This window comes from Naegleria gruberi (genome assembly GCF_000004985.1).
Source record: "Naegleria gruberi genomic scaffold NAEGRscaffold_45, whole genome shotgun sequence".
NCBI lineage: Eukaryota > Heterolobosea > Eutetramitea > Acrasida > Naegleriidae > Naegleria > Naegleria gruberi.
Window position 1 is genome coordinate 150,872 of NW_003163282.1, and position 19,435 is coordinate 170,306.

General features: G+C 35.2%; 7 protein-coding genes across 7 annotated transcripts; 3 read left to right on the forward strand and 4 right to left on the reverse strand.

The window, feature by feature from the left end:
• Positions 1-233: 233 nt before the first annotated feature.
• NAEGRDRAFT_51459 (uncharacterized protein) lies at positions 234-3,158 on the forward strand (the record flags this gene model as incomplete). Its single annotated transcript, XM_002673570.1, has 3 exons — positions 234-1,237; positions 2,243-2,505; positions 2,608-3,158. The coding sequence occupies 3 exons, from the start codon at positions 234-236 to the stop codon at positions 3,156-3,158; spliced, it is 1,818 nt and encodes a 605-aa protein (XP_002673616.1).
• A 758-nt stretch (positions 3,159-3,916) lies between these two features.
• Positions 3,917-7,792, reverse strand: NAEGRDRAFT_71231 (uncharacterized protein; the record flags this gene model as incomplete). Its single annotated transcript, XM_002673650.1, has 1 exon — positions 3,917-7,792. One exon carries the CDS (start codon positions 7,790-7,792, stop codon positions 3,917-3,919), a length of 3,876 nt encoding a protein of 1,291 aa, XP_002673696.1.
• A 224-nt stretch (positions 7,793-8,016) lies between these two features.
• Positions 8,017-9,069, forward strand: NAEGRDRAFT_71232 (uncharacterized protein; the record flags this gene model as incomplete). Its single annotated transcript, XM_002673571.1, has 1 exon — positions 8,017-9,069. One exon carries the CDS (start codon positions 8,017-8,019, stop codon positions 9,067-9,069), a length of 1,053 nt encoding a protein of 350 aa, XP_002673617.1.
• A 1,366-nt stretch (positions 9,070-10,435) lies between these two features.
• Positions 10,436-12,727, forward strand: NAEGRDRAFT_80875 (homoacontiase). Its single transcript, XM_002673572.1, has 3 exons — positions 10,436-10,768; positions 10,822-11,361; positions 11,407-12,727. Exons 1-3 carry the CDS (start codon positions 10,497-10,499, stop codon positions 12,704-12,706), a joined length of 2,112 nt encoding a protein of 703 aa, XP_002673618.1. The 5' UTR covers positions 10,436-10,496; the 3' UTR covers positions 12,707-12,727.
• On the reverse strand, positions 12,712-14,634 carry NAEGRDRAFT_51463 (uncharacterized protein; the record flags this gene model as incomplete). Its single annotated transcript, XM_002673651.1, has 2 exons — positions 12,712-13,505; positions 13,575-14,634. 2 exons carry the CDS (start codon positions 14,632-14,634, stop codon positions 12,712-12,714), a joined length of 1,854 nt encoding a protein of 617 aa, XP_002673697.1.
• A 1,134-nt stretch (positions 14,635-15,768) lies between these two features.
• Positions 15,769-17,586, reverse strand: NAEGRDRAFT_51464 (RhoGEF domain-containing protein; the record flags this gene model as incomplete). The annotated part of the gene is made up of 1 exon (XM_002673652.1): positions 15,769-17,586. The coding sequence occupies one exon, from the start codon at positions 17,584-17,586 to the stop codon at positions 15,769-15,771; it is 1,818 nt and encodes a 605-aa protein (XP_002673698.1).
• A 520-nt stretch (positions 17,587-18,106) lies between these two features.
• On the reverse strand, positions 18,107-19,330 carry NAEGRDRAFT_58942 (uncharacterized protein). The gene has a single exon (XM_002673653.1). It carries the CDS (start codon positions 19,109-19,111, stop codon positions 18,125-18,127), a length of 987 nt encoding a protein of 328 aa, XP_002673699.1. The 5' UTR covers positions 19,112-19,330; the 3' UTR covers positions 18,107-18,124.
• Positions 19,331-19,435: the final 105 nt, after the last annotated feature.

Consider the following 19,435-nt stretch of genomic DNA (forward strand, 5'->3'; position numbering starts at 1 on the left):
ATACATTGTCGACAAGATTTTGTCAGATATTTTCATTATATCCAACAATAACATTGTCAAGGCGAGCCTCTGAAGATATATTAGATTGATAATTGATTTGAAAAACTGTACAGGTTCGCTTATTATAAAATGACGGTTACCCATTTTATCAAAGTTCGTTACAGTTACACAAAAATATTTTTCAATATTATTTCCTCACAGCAGCAGATATTTTTCAAAAACACTGAGAAAAAATGAGTAAACGTACCTTTGACGAATACTCCAATAACGACCACTATTATTCAGTTATCGGCAGCTGCGGAAGTCTGGAAGGAAGGGAAAACACTTCCAAAAGGGTTTTGCCTGCCATGATGCAGACAGAGAGTTCTGACGATTTTATGGATGGAATGCTAATTAATACAAAGGAAAAGGTTTCCGCTATCGATTATGATGAAACGCCATCAAACTTTTTGAACATTGAACCTAACCTTCCCGATTTTGTACACATGATGGAAAGCAAGAAGAGAAAGATTGATCTTGAAAGTAGTATTCAACAATCTATTGACTCTTTTGAGGATTTGTTTTTCAAGGCTATTAATAATGGTGATTTGGACTGTTTATTAGTGTTACTTCGACAAGTACCTACAAACTTTGATATTAATATGCCAAATCATATTCATCCATTCAAGGATCAACCTGCATTACATATTGCTTGCAATTGTGGATACACGGATTTTCTCAAATTATTACTCGAACATTTCAAACCAACATTGAACATTAACTTGGAAAATTCAAAGGGTTCTAGGTCGATTCATTTTGCAGCCTATGGAGGTAGTTTACAGATTTTAATAACCCTCGTAGGACATGTTGCTAGATATTGTCATGTTAATGGCGTCGATTTGACTTTCCAACAAGGCAAGGAATTTATTTTCCAAGGAAGAAACACTGAAATTTACATTACACCTCAAAATGCGAGAGTCATTCATGAATTTGTGAATAGCAAAACAAATGACGAAAACCAAAGAACACCCCTAATAATTGCAACTGAAAAAGGCAATACTGATGCTGTACAATTCCTATTGAGTCTAGATAAGGCGCTTAGAGAAGCTTGCCCAGAACTTCAAGATGCAACAACAATTGGAACTCAAGGCAGCTACCTTCCAATTCACAAAGCTGCTTCTAGGAATAATACCGAGATTATTCAGCTATTGCTGGAACATAATCCTGGCTCTGTCAATGCAAAAACCTCAAAGAGAAAGTATCCACTCTACTTTGCAGTGAAGAGAGGAGCAACATGTGTTGTTGAAGTATTGCTCAAATTTGGTGCATCAACTTGTGAATATACTCCAAGTGGCAAGAAACTGTTACACATTGCAGCATTTATTAATAATTTAGACATTTGTAAATTACTTGTAGAACAACCTGACTGTGATTTGGACGCAAATACCAATGATGGTCACCCAAGGACAGCTCTCCATTTAGCTGCCAAGAAGGGACTCTGTGAAATAATAGAATTACTTTTAAGCAAAGGCGCCAACGTTGAATGTGTTGATTATTTTGGGAGATATCCAATACATGTTGCAGCATCATCTGGTTCCATAGAGGCAACAAACATGCTAGCACATATTAATGGAAAGGACTATATCAACTCTAAGAATTCAACTGGTATAACTTGTTTACACTTTGCTTGTGCCTCAGGACACACTGAAATGATACCATTCCTGAAATCTAAAGGATTTAACTTTAGTGAAGCTAAGGATGACAGATGCATACGGCCTATTTATGTGGCAGCTGCTCAAAATCAACAAAATGTCGTCTTAGAATTAGCAAAATATTACAAAAAAGATATTAACTATATCAATACTCAAACTGGTTTATCACCATTACATATTGCAATCGCTCGTGATTCGGTTTCTGCTGTGGAAGCATTAATAGAATCAGGAGCTGATATTTACCAACCTAGTGGTAGTGGAATGAGTGCGATTGCACTGGCAAAACACAAAAATAACACTAGGCTTCAAAACATCCTCAATAGAATAATAAGATCTGAGTAAAAAATTAAAATCTTATTATTTTTGAAAAAACAATGTGTGTTAATATTATTAATTGTCCAACAATTCAATCATTTTGTTTTCTTAATTTACCATATCTGGTCTCAATTCGGCCGCCAAATTTAATTTCCCAACTTCAAAAAAATGTACTCACTCCAAAAAGCTTCCCGATGCTTATTATCCAACAGCAGACAATCCCATCTTGCCACTAGATTTCCATCATCCTTTATTACTTCATCAAATCAAGTAATTTATAGAGGATTTTCACAAACACAATTCAAGAGAAGTGAAGAAAAGAAACAAGAGGAATCAAGATCCGAAGAACAATCACAACAACAACAGGAAGAAAAAAAGAGTTACTTTAAGAGATTGTTCTCACCAGCCAATTTGATCTTGCCAGCCGTGTTCGGAATTGTTTTATATAATTTTGCATCATATGATGTTCGTCAAAAGAAACGTGAGGCTGAATTGGAGAGTAAGTTTTCATTCTGTGATGTTGATGATAATAGTAATAATACAATAATTCAACAATGATAATGATAATAATATTAATAATGGAATTAATTGGAATAATTAGAACAAGCAAGTAGCAAGGCTGTTAAAGCTGTAGGAGCTCCAAAACTTGGAGGTGCTTTCACTCTTGTTAATACTAAAGGAGAAGTTGTTACAGATTCTGAATTTAGAGGAAAATTCATGTTCATGTATTTTGGATTTACTAATTGTCCTGATGTTTGTCCAACTGAAATGAAAAAGATGACAAAAGCACTTCAAAAAATTGAAAAGGAAAATCCAGAGTTGGCAGACAAGATTGTTCCAGTGTTTGTTTCATGTGATCCACCTCGTGATTCATGCACAGCTGTCATTGAATATCTTCAAGATTATCACCCAAGATTTGTTGGATTAACTGGTACTCCAGATCAAATCAGTAGAATTTGTAAGAAATATAGAGTTTATTACAATGCTCCTGATTACAAGGAAGGATCACAAGATTACTTGGTTGACCACAGCATTTTCATTTACTTGATGGATCCATATGGTCACTTGTCTGAATATTTTGCTCAAAATACTACTGCTGATAAGATTTACGAAAGTGTTAGTACAGCCTTAAAATCATATAAATGGGAATAAATTATTTCTTTAAATTTTCAAGGATTTAAATTTTTTCATTCCATTACATTTTGATTTTGAATTCTTTTACAACATGAAGAGATATTTGTGGCATGTTCAAAATCAAAATTAATTTAAAAAAATGATAGAAGAGAAAGCTCAACCAATTTCCGAAGAATTATTGCACAGTACCAGATGGCTACAATTAAAAACCCTCACCTACCAAGATGAATCTAAAACAATTAGAAAATGGGATTGTGTAGAGAGATCAACAAGAACAAGCGATATTGATGGAGTTGATATTATTGCTACTCTTGATGCAATTCCCGAAAGTGATCAGGAAGAAGGTGGAAAATATGTTATCCTCATTTCACAATATCGTCCTCCAATGAGAAATTATTGTATTGAATTTCCAGCTGGTTTGAGTGATGCTGGTGAGACTGCCGAAGAAACTGCTAGAAGAGAAATGCTTGAGGAAACTGGACTAATGGTTGAAAAGGTTAATAGAGTTTCGCCAATATTGGGAATGGAAGTTGGGTTAACCAATGCTAATTGTAAAATAATTTATTGTCAAGTACAATCTATCAAAATTTCAGAAAGACCAAAGCAACAATTGGAAGATGATGAAAACATTACTATTCACTTTGTAAAATTATCAAATATTATGGAAAAATTGGAGGAATTTGCCAAGTTGGGATTTACTATTGATGCCAAGGTTTGGACTTTTGCTTTTGGAATTGAACAAGCCTCATTATTTACAAAACAGTAAAATGGATTTATTAATCTAGTAAGTCAACTTCAGTAAATTTAACTGAACTATTTGCATCCTCCAATTTTTGAAGTTTGAGTGGAGGAACCTTATTGTATGTAGCTGAAAGAGTTGGATGGACTTGTTCTTCTGTAGCTTCTGAAAGCTCAAGAGGGGTTTCTTCATATTTATGAACAACTACACTGTTCGATTTTACAAAAACTTGTCCACCACCATAGGTTACCTCACCAGAAGTTGATGTAACTTTTTGAGTCTTTCTAGCTCCATACCAAATGCAGAAGAAAATTGATGCAAGAGTTACGCACAGACATAATGCAAACATTACAGTGGAGAGCACAACACCTGCTACATATGTGAATGAATGATATACTGTTGTTACTGTTTCCATGATGAAAACATTTGTTAATTGTTTACATCTGCATACAGCATATGTATCATTCATTGATAGCATTATGCAATCAACTGCAACCTCTGTTGAACCATCATCAAAATTGCCACAAGAATATCTTACTTCTTGTTCTATATAATCTAATGTAGTGTGAATAACTTCATGGATTGCAATAGATTTGTTGATAGGAATTTCATAAACCAAATATTGCGAATTAACTGGAATAGACAAATCAATTAGTTTAAGGGAAACAATTGGTGAAACTAAGCTAGACATTTGATAGGTTTGTGAATCGACTTTTTGGGAGATTGTTAACTTTGTGTTCAAAGAAAATACATCAATTGAACTTGAGAAAATATATACAAATGGTTTCTTGAAAAGTGTAGTAACCTGAGGACTGAAATCAAAGATGTAGTTTTCCATTTGAACAGATGCCTTACTAACATCATCATGAATTGAGGTAGGCATGTCAAATATTGTGTGTCTATTTACAGTCATCGAGTAGAATGACCCTGTCTTTTGTTGTTTCTTACTTCCCACAACAATATTTCGTCCAATTAAACAAGTGGACAATTTGAGAGCTGACAATAATCTACGAGAGTTGGTTGATTGATCTACAAAGTATTGTCTATTGATGATATAACTATAAGCAGATTCTACACTACTGACAAGCAATGTTTCAATCTCTGGAGCTAATTTAAGATTTGGATCAGCCAAAGCATACTCAAGGAACATATTCAATGTGAAAAGCGATTCTGATATTGTTTTGGAATTGAGCAATTGGTAATTGATCAACAGAGAGTCAATTGAGAATGATAACAAGGAGAGATAGTAATCATTTACGAATCCGTCAGTACTATTCGCAATGTAAATCATATCTCTGAGTACTATCATCTTGGTTCCTTGAATATCAGAAAAAGCTTGAATAGAATCTGAGCAATCAGATCCAATCCAACCATCTTCACATTTACAGACACCTGAAATGTCTCTTCCATGAATACACTCTATAGTTCTTTTTACTGGTTTGGATGATACACTGTACAGTTTCTTTAAAAGCTGTTGTAACAAGACAGAGTCAGTTCTTGAGGTTGTAGCTGATTGATAGAAGCTTGAACTAAATTCTCCCTTAGAGGTAAATTCAGAACTCTTCTCAGCCCATTCCTTAACAATTTTAGAGGCATCTGAAAAATCACTAATGACTGGCTTTGAAATGGTCAAATTTTGATAAGTAGTTATTGAGGCACCAGTAACTGTTTGAATCACCTCAAAGTAACACGTTAAGGTAGAACCACTGAAAGGAGCTGGAAGCTTTGAAGAGTAAATGTCACCAAACTTGTAGAGCTCAATTTTTGATCCTGATCTATCATCAATGAATCCGTACTTGTAATCAATATTTGCTTCAATGTTCTTGCAGTTGGAACAGTAGAACTTGAATTCTGTTTCTAGAGCTTGACCCTTGAGTGGTGAAATAGTACAATCACAAGGTTTTGGGGTTACAGCAATGGTGAATGAGTAACTTGATTGAGTTGAAAAACCAGTCTTTTTGTCAAAAATAATGCATGTCACAACATTGGTTGAACCTTCTTCGAGCTGTTTGGTGTCAATAATAATTGTGATTGTCTTGTCAATTGTTGTGTTACTACAAGAGGTGTTTTGTAAAACAGCTCCATTCAGCAACCAGGTAGCATTCACAGAGGAAGATTCAGCATAAAGCAGGGCTTGAATTGACAAAAATTGTCCAGGAAGTAAAATAGAGGAGGAAGGCTCGATATGAAGAATGTTCAATAGTGGAGGAACTTTACCAAAGAATACAGTGGTTGTCTTTTCAATTGATCGACCATCTAATTTTTCAACTCTCAGTTTAAGTTCTACAGAGGATGGGATAGTAGAGAACAATGAGCTTGACACTACAAATTCTGAAGCCTTTGTTGAGCCTGCATTGTTGAGCAAATTAACTAGTTCAGGACTTGTGTTATCCAAACAGGTCCAAGTCCATGTTTCAATTGAGCTATCATGCAATGACATTTCTGGGTCTAAATAATCAACTTCAATAGTGGTATGGTATTTGGTAGATTCACTTTGAATAATGCTAAGAATGAGGTCAGGTGACTTTGTTACAATATTAACGATAGTGGATGCTTTCAATGATGGGTTGGAAGCATAAAAAGCTGACACCTCAAAAGTGTAATTTTGAGTCCCAAACTTGCTAACAGAAGGAATGAACAAGTTATTGTAAGAGTCTGAACTGAATGTTATGGCTGAGCCACTCAACTTGGTCCATTCCACTTGCAATACGTCACTATCACTTTGACATACAGAAGGTGTAATCACTTTCTTTACAGTGAGAGGGAATTGGTTTGTATACTTTACAATTGTCTCTCCCTTATTGCTTGTACTGAGTAGAGGAAGTGGTTTTACTGCTTTGGTGAATCTCTTGGAAGACACAGTGCTACTCACCAAATTTAACCACTTACTTTTAACATAGAGGGTCATAATGTAGTCACCAGCTGTAAGAGAAGAATCAAGTGTAAAGATGGATTGTCCTTGTAATATTGAGACAGGATTCATGGTTGTAGCATCTAGAAGTGACCAATAATACAATAATTGCTTGCCATCTATGGAATAGCTCGAAGAGCCATCAATAGTGATTGTGTCGCAAGAACTATAGATATCTGTACTGGCCATTTGAATGATAGCTTTTGGTGGTGAAATATTTTGAGGTACATTCACAGTCAATGGCATGTATTGTTGATGGATTTGCTCATTTTCAAAAGCAAGATCATTAATTTGAATTGTTGTCTCTCCTGGTTGAATATCATAATCAACAGAACCAAAAGATATCATAAAGAGTCCGCTAACCTTATCTAAATATTGGCACTTGATGTTTGTTATCGAGCCATACACATTCTTGCTAATGTCAGAGGGATGTAGTAAGGATGAGCATGGAACATCCTTTTCGATAAAGTCATAAGGTGAATGCAGATAAAAGGTTATACCCTTAAAATCTGACGATATCACTGCTGGTCCTACAACCCTTGATGAACACTTCTCACCATGATACTCTGATTGACATGAACTACATGAACGGCCTGTCCAAAATCCCTCCTTAATACTTGAGTGGCATTCACATTCTCCCTTAATATTGCACTCTCCATGACCAGTGCAATTAATAATTCTATCGCAAAAAGTTGGCGATATTTCCAATTGACAATTACTACCCTCATAACCACTCGAACAAGAACAGTTATTCAATGAAATACATGCTCCTCTCCCTGAACAAACACTCGTATCATTTGCTCTCATTCCCTCACATGTAATACTGTCCTCACCTAGCTTATTCAATTTACATTCAATCCTAGAAGAATTTAATAACACTAGCAGCACAGCCATCAAAGTTAAAAATATTATCGAAAAACCTGTCGTACGAGACGATGATGGCTTGGTGTTATGATTGATTAAGGCGGCGAAAATAGCCCTGCCGCGAATTGGCTGCGTCATTGTTGATGTGTTTTTTTGTGGTGGGAAAAGCTGTTGTTTATAATATCGCACTTCTTTCTCTTAAGCGAACTAGTCACAGCCAATGCTGATTCATTTTTGAAAATTGTAGGACATTTAAGGAAGATGATTCATTTAGAAATTTTGCCAATGAACCAGTGGCAATAAGGAAAAAACAGTCTTGCATTAAAACAAATATTAAAAAAAATAAAAATTGAAAGAAAAAAATGCAGAGAATGGTGTGGAGAGGAGGAGCGATTGTTTTTGGAGGAATGTTGGGTTATTTCGGAAAGAATTATTTGAGAGATTTTAAAAAAGAGTTTTTAGAAAAGAAGATGCAAGTAGATCACTTGTTGTTTACTAGTAAATTGTTAAAGTTTAGGAAATTTTCTAATGGTGATCCGATGGTAGAAGATATTGATTGTAAATATTTGGAATTGATTAGTGATTATTTGGTTTTTAATTTAAAATCATTACCTATGGATGATGGTAATTTGAAAAGAAATATTTCTAGTGGAACTTGTTTTGTGACAAGTCCAATGAATGATCCATCTTGTGAATATATTTATTTGGTGACTGCTGCACACTGTGTTATAAATAAGGAGGGAAAGGCAAAGAAAGTTGGACTCATTCCAAAGAATAAGGAAGGTTCCATATCAAATCAAAAACTAAAATCGAATAGTGGAGAGTTAATCGAGTGTCAAATAATTTGTTGTGAATATGATGGAGATAGAGATGTGGATTTTGCAATTATGAAATGTTCTAGGAAGGAATTTTTGGAAAAGAATGGGTTTACTGAGATACCTAGTCAATATTTTGTGCCTAAGATTGGTGAATTTAAAGAAAATGATGATAATTTGAATAATATAATAGTTGGATATCCTTCAAAGTATAAAGAATATAGAGATAAGCGAGTACTAGATTATACTTTTGAAAAATTGAATGGGTTAATGATGACATATCAAAAGAGACCAGTATTTTCTTTTGGAAGATATTTAAGAACGGAAAAGAGTAACTCAGAGAAGGCAGATATCACTATTTTTACGAACACCATCAATAAGGGATTCAGTGGCGGTCCTTCCATTGAATGGAGAGGTAATACATCTCAAAATGATACACTCCCTAAATTTCATGGTATTGTGGCATTGTTTGATGATGCTGGATATGGATCTTTTAATGTTTCGAATGAAGAATTTAGGCAGGCTTACTTTTCACATATTGAAATTCCTTCAACAACTGGTCTAGATATAAAGAAAGCCATCGAGGAATATAGAAAATAATTTATTGACTATGCTTTACTTTGAAAGCAATGAAAGGAATTTTCTTTCTGTCACTCGTGTATGCTCTCTCAATAATCTCGTAATCGGTCGCCACTAATTGGTGTTCAGCCAAAATTCTATCCAAAATTTGTCTATTATAAAGTCTGTGACCATCCTTATCTACTTCCACTTGAGTTTCATTCTCATTTGGTTGGTATTGGGTGGTAAGAAGCATTTGTCCTTCCTTTTTCAAAAGTCTCCTGAATTCTGGAAGTGTAACTGTTTCAAAATTGGAAAGAAATTCAATTGCACCCAAGCAAGAAATTAAATCAAATGAATTATCTGGAATCATGTCTATTTTTTTATCGAGGTCATGACAAGCCATTCCAATATTAAACAAATCTGGTCCTTTTTCCAGAGCTTTTTGTAACATGCCAGTAGAAATATCGAGACCCATCAGACTTGATTCTATTCCAAAACTCTTACTCTTTTCATGTAAGCTTGATGCTGTATAACCTCCCCCACAAGCACAATCCAAAATTGAAATTTTTCTCGTCGACTTACTCAATTCACTCATAAATTGGGCAGAACTTCTCTCCAACCATTCAATCACACTCTTATATCCAGAAATTGTCATAATGACATCCCAGTGAGGTGAACTCTCATCAAAAAGTTCCACAATTTCCTTTTTTTCATTACTCATTTCATTTCCTCCAACTTTTGTCGTCAAAAAACTAATAATTTGTCGGTTTCCATTCCTTTTCAATTCCACTCTATAAACTCTAGTATGTTCTCCACAATAAATCTCTGCAAAATTATTTTGATTTTCTCCTTGTGAATTATTCATCACAGCACATTGTACCATTGAAAAAATCTTAAATGTTGATTGTTTTAAAATTCCATCATTAATATAATTTAAAAGTTCCTTTCTTTCCGAATCATTAATTGGTGCTGAAGAGTAGAATCGTGAATTTAATTTGCCAATATTATTCATCAAAACATGATTCCGAATTGAATTAATTCTTCTGTTGTTGTGATGATAAAAAATGGAACGAATGGCTTTTTGCATTTTTTTACATTATAGTTTTAAATTAATATTTAAATATTAAAAGTCTCACATGGGAAGTCTTGGTGTCAGCCCAAAAGTTTTCACATTACAGCCAATATATCTTGAACAAGCTAATACGAGAATATGGTTGAGCTTGTTCAATACGAACTATTGTAATAAATGTTTCCAAAAAACCTTAAAGGAATCACCATTACAACTTCAACAGTCCTTTTGGAAACCTTTCCAAACACGGAAACATTGTTGTTTTCGCGTTTTTCTCAAATTCTCCATGCATGCTTGTGATTTTTCCCACCAAAAAAAAAAGATCCATTACTCGATCTCTCAAACTTTCAAAGGCTTTGAAAAATCCTGTCGTTCCAAACAACTCCCAAAGCACAACATGTCTGCCTCCTCTTTTTGTTTGAAAAATGTTTCATCTCTTGTTTCAAAGAGAAAAATTGCTCCGAGAAAGTTAATCTCCACTAACAAACAAGCTACCACCACTTCAGTAGTAGGATCGAGAAACTTTTCATATAGTATTTCGAGTTTACAATACCAAACTATGGTACATAAGATTTTACAACAATATGCACCTCAAGATCATGGTTTGGTGAGTTCTGGAGATTATTTGCAAATTACTCCTCATCATATTTTGACTCATGACAATACAAGGTTAGTAGAACAATGAGGAATTGCAATTTAATATTAATTGTGACCTTTTTCAGTGCTGTGATGATTAAATTCAAAGCATTCTTTGAGGAAAGTAAGAAACCATTGAAATTCTCCAATCCAAAACAACCAGTTTTTGCTCTTGACCACAATATTCAAGACACTTCAGATGCCAATCTTGTAAAATATAAGAAAATTGAACAATTTGCTAAGGATAATGGAGTTGTTTTTTATCCAGCTGGAAGAGGTATTGGTCACCAAGTTATGATTGAAGAAGGTTATGCCTGGCCATTGACATTCACTACTGCTAGTGATTCTCACTCAAATATGTACGGTGGTATTGGTTGTTTGGGTACTCCAGTTGTCAGAACTGATGCTGCTGCCATTTGGGCAACAGGATCCACTTGGTGGCAAGTTCCACCAGTCACTAGAGTTGAATTGACTGGAAAATTGAGAGAAGGTGTCAGTGGAAAGGATGTTATTATTACATTGTGTGGAATTTTCAATCAGGATGATGTTTTGAATCATTGTGTGGAATTTGTAGGAGAAGGAGTTTCTTCATTATCAATTGATGAAAGATTATCAATTGCTAACATGTAGGTTTTTGAACTATTTCAGTAGATATTAAACAAATTTAATAGGACCACTGAATGGGGTGCTCTTGCTGGTGTTTTTCCAGTCGATGAGAAGACCATTGATTGGCTTAAAAAGTCTCAAAAATCTGAAAAGGCCAATGATATTAAGGAATTGGAAAATAATTACAAGAAGTATTTACCAGATTCTGATGCTAAATATGTTCAAACCTTGACTTTGGATCTTGGAAGTGTTGAACCTCACGTTTCTGGCCCAAACCACGTCAAGGTCATGTCAAGTGTTAGAGAAATCACCAAGAAGAATATTAAGGTCCACAAGGCTTACATTGTATCATGTGTTAACAGTAGAGTTAACGATTTACATCAAGCTGCCAACGTCATCAGAAAGAGTTCAAAGAAGACTATTGCTGAAGGAGTTGAACTGTACATTTCAGCTGCCAGTGACAAGGTTCAGAAGGAAAGTGAAAGACTTGGCGATTGGCAAGTTTTGGTTCAAGCTGGTGCCAAGGTTCTTCCACCAGGTTGTGGCCCATGTATTGGATTGGGTGCTGGTTTGTTAGAAGATGGACAAGTTGGTATCTCAAGTACAAACAGAAACTTTAAGGGTAGAATGGGTTCAAGAAATGCTGAAGCTTATTTGGCCTCACCAGAAGTTGTTATGGCCAGTGCTTTGAGTGGTGTCATTACTCTTCCTGAATATTATACTGAATCTCAAGCTCCATTACCAAAATTCACCAAGACTAGTGAAAATCAATCAGAGGGAGAAAAATCAACAACCAAGATTATTGAAGGATTCCCAGAAGTTATAGAAGGAGAAGTTGTTTTTGTTCATCAAGATAACTTGAACACTGATGGTATTTATCCTGGTAAATATACTTATAAGGAAAATATTTCTCCAGAAGAACAAGCTCAAGTAGCTATGGAAAATTATGACGTCAACTTTACCAAGATTGCCAAGAAGGGTCACGTTCTTATTGCTGGTTACAACTTTGGTACTGGTAGCTCTAGAGAACAAGCTGCCACTTGTTTGAAATTTATGGGAATTAAATTGATTGTTGGTGGTAGTTTCAGTGAAACATACAAGAGAAATGCCACAAATAATGGTTTCTTGTGTATTGAAGTTCCAGCCCTCGTTGACTACTTGAAGCAATCTGTGGGAACTACTAAGGAAACTGTTCTCTTGGAAAATAGCAAGATTAGTATTGATTTTAGAAATTCTACCCTTGTTTTAACAACTCCAAAAGAAACTAAGGAATACTCATTCCACCCTGTTGGCCCAGTTGCTCAAGAGCTTATTGTCTCGGGAGGTTTGGAACCTTTGGTCCTTAACAAGATCAAGAGTCAATAAATCTTTTACTTTACAGTTTTGAAAATTACAACGAGATTGTCACCAAACTCAATTCCGTTTGGAAGTTGAAGACAATATTCTCTTCTGAAAAGAGCCTCAATTGGTGGTGCCTTAATTGAGATGGAAACATTCTTTGTTTCTCCGTAATGTGGCAACTCTTGCTCTGTCAATACTCTATTTTCATCGGTGTTGGCAAGTGGAAGAAGAATTTCACCATACTCTAATGGAGTTTCCTTATCTGATTTTACAACTATTCTCGTTCCAGAAGGGATTGTCAATCCACAATTTGATATTTTCCATGTTTTTAAGAACACAGAACCACACTTGACTTCAGAAAAGTCTGGAATGGTAACATCATCCTCGAATGAAAAGTCATAATCTCTTGGATTATAAAGCGAAAAGTTTGAATTTTCAACACTGTGATATGAAGGGGAAGGTGTTCCATATGAATGATGTGAGACTGGTGAGCATGGTGGTTTTTTGGAATCATTAATACTTTGTTCAACTTGTTCCTTAATAATTTTCATTTTAGTAAACATATCTTCCAAATCTTCCTCAGAAGGTAAATTACTAGATTCCTCTTCCCATGGAGAGTTTGAAACCAAATCTCTCTTCAAAATGGTTGCATATTGTCTGTACAATGTTTCTGCCATTCTCTTGTCGTGTCTCTTAAGCTCAGTTAAGAGAATTTCCATTTGTTGTTTGTAGAAATCCAATTGTTTTTGGAATATTTTGATGATGGAAATATGAGTATTAATCGGAATAAAGTTTTGAATGTAGACTTCTTGTTCTCCATAACCTGAGTGATATTCATTATCTCTAAATGGACTACCTCTAAAAAAATCAGTTGGAGAGGAAAGGCCAAGACCAGGAGAAGGTGAAGATTTGAAGAATGGAGGAGATGGTGGAATTTCATTGTTAATGGCTGGTAATTGTTGTTGGATGATGTTATTATTTGGAGGTGTATTTGTTGTGGTGGTGGCTGTTGTGGTTGGTGAATGGGAAATGACTGTCTTGTTGTTTGAAGAGCTGGTGACGACTGTGGCAGGAGGAGTGTACTTCATTTTCTCTCCAGTTAAATCAATATCCTCCCAGAAACATGATTCGAATACTTGATGAGAAGTTTGCAATGATTGCCACTCTTTCGGAACTAGATTTTTCACACTAATGTCTTGTTTTGTTGGATCTAGTGAAACTTTCTTTGTTCTATTATTCTTATTCTTGCTTGTCAATACTTTAACTTGTTGAGTTTGACAGAGGGATTGAAAATCTCCACTCGTAATAACAAAAAATTGAATATAATATTTGCCGTGAGAAACCATTGTTCTGGAAGGTCTAGAAATTGAAGTTAGAATAATTCTCTCCTCGTTTGGTTTTAAAGTGAAATGTTTTCCTTCGAATAATAAAAAGTCCAAATAATATCCATTAACTTTGTTTTTCCTGTTTAACATTTCGCAAATATTTCCTTTATCATGAATCTCATGTCTACAATTCAATAGGAGAGGAGGTGTCTCCTTATTGGTATTATTTGTAATTTTGAGTGCAACATTGTACTTTTCATACATTTCATCTTCCTTCTTTAAATCATAATTTGACCATTGTTGAAGAAACTGATCATCGATAGCAGTCTGAATGACCACATCAATCACATTTTGAGAATTACTTGCTGTTGTAGTCAATTGCTGATGATGACTTGCTGATTGTGCTGAAGCATTATTTGATGATGAAGCAACCACCATCGGAGAAGAATTCTGCAGAAATGGTGAAGATGGAGCACTATTTGTAAAATACGATCCAGCACCAACACCATTCCCATGATGAGCATTTGATGTACCATTAGCCTGATGATTACCATGATGATTATTGTAGTAATTGATCAAATCATAAAACTCTTCATCGGCCAACAAATCCTCCACGTTGACGTTCATTTTTTTTCAAAGCCTAAAATTATAAGATATGAAAATCTCCCGCCCTTTTATTTGAGGTGAAAAAAGGAAGTTTTCTTTAAAAATCAATATGAAATAATTACTCTCCTTAACCTCACGGCTCTGCAAGATCATCATCAATAGGATTGGCGTTATCTTGGATTTTTTTTGGATTACAAAGTTTTGTTGGATTCGGAATTTGAAGCTGTTGTAAAAAAATTAGAAAAAACAATTTAAAAAAAATGGCAGAATACAAAGGAGACAAGATTGACCTGGCTAGAGCTTTCATGTTGGAGAAGCAACGTGCGGAACAGTTGGAAAAGCAATTTGAGAAAACAGCTTCCGAGTTGAAAGAGAAGAGTAAATTGGGATCGATAGGAGCCAAGTTTTCGGAAAAGACGAATAATAGTGAACAAAATCTTGTTGAACATACTGTTGGTTTGGTCACATTGGAGGATTTTACTAGGAAGAGATTGGAGTTGGAAAGAGAAAAGGAAAGACAATTGAAACAAAAGGAAAAAAAGAAGCAGAAAAAGTTGGTTCACGTCCTGTCCTTCCAAGATGAATTGGAGGAAGAAAGTGTGGAATCAGAAAAGAAAAAGATAAAGAAAAATCCTGAAGTAGATACTAGCTTTTTACCTGATAAACAAAGAGAATTGGATGAACAATCACAAATTGAAAAATTAAGAAAGGAATGGCTTGATGAGCAAGACAAGATTAAAAACGAGGATATTGAAATTACATACAGTTACTGGGATGGTCGTGGTCACAGACGATCTATAACGGTCAAGAAGGGTATAACAGTTGAAGGATTTTTATACAAGGTCCAACAAGATTGGAAAGAATTGAAGAGAATTTCAGTTTCGGATTTATTGTACATTAAGGAAGATTTGATCATTCCCCACCACTATTCATTCTATGATTTAATTGCAAATAATACTAAGGGTAAAACAGGTGTCATGTTCAGATTTGACGTTCACGATGACATTAGAGCTGTCAGTGATGCCACTGTAGAAAAACAAGAAGCGCACGCCTCCAAAATTGTAGATAGAAGATTTTATGAAAAGCACAAAAACGAGCTTCCATACTCCAAGTGGGAAGTTTACAATCCAAAGAAACATGTACAGAAAGAATAAATTATTTTACTTCACTAGTAGTAGGGGTAGTAGCACTATTTAACATGTTAGTTAACATATTTGAGAATGCCTCAAAGAATTCCTTTTGTGCCTTATCACCATTCTTAGGAGTGAGTGTGTAAATCTTATTTTCACCCTGCTTTAAAAATTTGTATATTCCATGATCTTCAAATTTGAGTAAATTCTCAGCATTGAATGGAATCATTTTAGACTTCTGAACAATTCCCCTCTCAACAACCAAAAGAATATCAGAAAATAGATACAAAGTTACAGTTCCACTTCTTCCCTTCTTTTTAAAATCAAAAAGAGCCTCAGAAAGGAACTTTCTTGAAGGATGAATAATCATCTTATTTCTCAACTTCTTTGATAAGATGTGCATCTTGGTCATATTCTGAATTTCTCTCTCCTTCTCATTGCAATACTCGGCAACACTTACAACTCCTCCAGTTGCCTTAGCCAATAATTCATGAACTTCTGGTAAATGTTTGGAGCATTTAACAATTTCTGAAAGTAGTAATTGATATCTTGGAATTCTTTGAATTGGAGCAATCAAGTAAGAACTTGGAGGTGAAGGAATCAATCCATCCTTTGCAATATTAAGAAATGCTTCTTGTAAGTATCTTTCAAACTTTTTGTTCTTCTTCTTCTCGATATTTAATTGTTCTATTGAACTCTTATATTTTGTAATGTAACCAATGTAGAGTTTCAATGTATGGCCAAACTTGGAAATTTCTTTTGCTAGCTCAATTTCCATATTATTATTTGTTCTATTTTTACAATACTCGTAAAGTACACTGTCTTCATCAGTTTCTGGAATGTCAATAATGTGATCTAACTTGTCATAGAACATCTTATTGACTCTATAAATTATACCCATTTCACCGATGGCTTTTTGAAGAAAGTCCTTAGGGACAATACTTTGTTTCATTTCCTTCAGTGGATTAATATAGTAAATTTGAAAAGTGGATAGTGTTTTCAGATAATTAATTTCTGTCTTTTTCAATTCCTTTATCAATCTGATTCTCTTATAATCAATTTCCAAGTTATTCTTTTCCTCAATTTCGAATATTGAACTATCCAATTTATCAATGATGGCATATTCTTCATCCATGTAGAATTCTTCTTCGTCGAAATCATCTATCTGATCAAGATTCCACTCTGGAGGACTCACAGTTCTTGAAGATAATCCTGTATCATCTTCATCTTGAGGCTCCAAATTACTCATATCTAGAACCCCAGCTGACTGATCATCATATTCACTAAATTCATCCTGTGAATACATTTCATAATCGACATTAGAAACAACTTCTAATTGACTTGCACTTAACAACATTGGATTAATATTTTGTGGAGTATTCATATGAGAAGTGGAATAACCTTCAGTTACCAACGAGTTGGGAAGAATTTGAAATTGTGGAAATGGAATCTGAAATGGCTCTTCTTTCTTATTGCTCTTTTCTGAAGGAGGATCAACGTGATCAATAACAATAAGTGGAATTGGATCTGGAATAATGGGAATTGGTCGAGTTGGTATTTGAGGAGAAGGAAGAACTTCATCAGTCGTTTGTGAAGTTGTAGAAGGTGAGCTTAACTGTTCATAAGAGTCTTCATTAGTAGACCCCTGATTATGTTGATATTCCTCAATCAAAACATTGATCTCTGAGTGGGAAGAAACTTCGCTCTCCTTATTATTAAAACCTTTTTGAAAGTTGCATATTTGTTCTTGTTGTTGAATATGAGCATCCCTCGATTCCTTTGTAGATTCCACTGATGGAAGATGTTGATGATAGTGTCCTGGTGGTGTTGGCAGTGCCTTCATAGCCTTCAAATGAGTATTATCAATATGAATACTTGGTATTGTTGGAGGTTCATAGGATAAAGAGGTTGTTGGGTCAATATTGTTATTTATGTTATTATTATCAAGGGTAGAAGTGGTATTTTGAATGTTGGTAGATTTAATAGAGTTTCTATTGTTTTGATGTTGGGGAATAATAGAACGATGATGTTCATGGAAAAGAAGAGGTTTGCTCTTATCATCGGAAAGTTGGGAAAAGGCAGAATTTCTATTGTGTTGATGAGTGAGTGTTACGGAGGGTGGTGGATTGGAGGCTAATGATGATGAGTTGCCCTTCTTATTGCCTCCAAATCCAAAGCAATCACATAGAAAGGACATTTGAATGTGTTTTCAATTATTAAGGCTGAAAAATAAGTAGAGAGGGCGGTGGCAATTTCTTAAACTTATTACAGCAGTACCACCCAGCGAATGGTTTTCACTCAATTTTTAAAACACAGTAAAGACAATCAAAATACAGCGAGACATTTATTGCCATTATTGCGCATTAGAGTCAGTAGAGTCTTTATTTATTGATCCATGGTTGATTTTCAGTGCCATAGACTCCATAGTTTGAAGATGATTCATAGTCGCCAGAAGCACCTGGTGATGGTGGACGTAATGGTGGTCCAGAAGGTACAACTGGTCCAGATCCTCCTTCACTTACACTTGGATAAGGATTATATCTATAGTTAGAAGAACCTGCAGAGGAAAAGTATCTTGGGTGATTTCGAGATGGTGAAATTCTGTTAGAAGTTGGTCTTGAAGAGGAACCTGGTGGAGGTGATGATGGTTCTCTTCCAGTTCCAGGAGGAGGAGTATATGGAGGATAATCATAACTTCCATTAGGTCCATAAGGTGGATAATATCCATAGGCTCCAGGTGGATAGTAAGCTCCAGGTGGATAACCTGAATAAGGTGGATATCCTGTATAGCCAGAGTAAGGTGGGCCAGAGAATGGTCTAGCATCCTTACCTCCACTTGTTGAGCTTGCAGTTGAGGCACCACTGGCTCCACGAGTGTGTTCTTCACCACTCATTGATGGAGGAGTACCTGGTGGAGGTGGAAATTGGCCATAAGGTGGATATCCATAATATCCATAGTTATAATAGTCATATGGTGGTTGACCTGATTGAGGAGGAAGATAAGAACCAGGTGGTAATCTACCTCCTTTTGGTGTATGACCACCTCCTCTTTGTCTGAATGGTGGCTTACCTCCACCTCTTCCACCACCACCACTTCCACGACCATTGTCTCTTCCACTACCACCTCTAGAACCACGTGGATGGTCCTTATCACGCATTGATTTTGGCATTAAACGCTCCCTAGGTGTTCTTTTTCCTTGATAACCTTGTCCAGGTGTTGAGTTGTGTCCTTCTGTTCTGGCAGCTTTTTCAATATGAAGAGCTTGACCTTTCACAACAATTTTGGCTTCCTTAAGTCTTGTTGCATCCTCAACACTGGCCATGGTAACAAAACAGAAACCTCTATTAATAAGTTTCTTTCTGTCCATAACTATTTTTACAGATTCAACCTTACCGAATAATGAAAATTCCTTAGTAATATCCTCCTCTCTTGTATCTACAGTCAAGTTAAATACAAATAATACTCTAGAGTTATCGGTTAAACTATTCTTGTATTCATTTTCTTCATCCTCATCCTCTTGAAGGTCATGATAATTATCTTGATGTTCACCGTGGTGTGCATGTTGAGGATTAGAATCTGTTTGGTTGTTGGTATTGTTGTTGTTTTTACGTTGTGGTGATTCGGGTGTCTGTTGATAATAACGGTTTTACATGTTGGAGGTTTTTCAAAATTGTTGATAATTGAACATGAA

Bases quoted from the DNA above. Each gene is read 5' to 3' on its own strand.
- NAEGRDRAFT_80875 (XM_002673572.1), top strand. From the start codon at position 10,497: ATGTCTGCCTCCTCTTTTTGTTTGAAAAATGTTTCATCTCTTGTTTCA. The intron at 10,769-10,821 runs GTTAGTAGAACA...GACCTTTTTCAG, and splicing joins TTGACTCATGACAATACAAG to TGCTGTGATGATTAAATTCA. The intron at 11,362-11,406 runs GTAGGTTTTTGA...CAAATTTAATAG, and splicing joins AGATTATCAATTGCTAACAT to GACCACTGAATGGGGTGCTC.
- NAEGRDRAFT_58942 (XM_002673653.1), bottom strand. From the start codon at position 19,111: ATGGACAGAAAGAAACTTATTAATAGAGGTTTCTGTTTTGTTACCATG.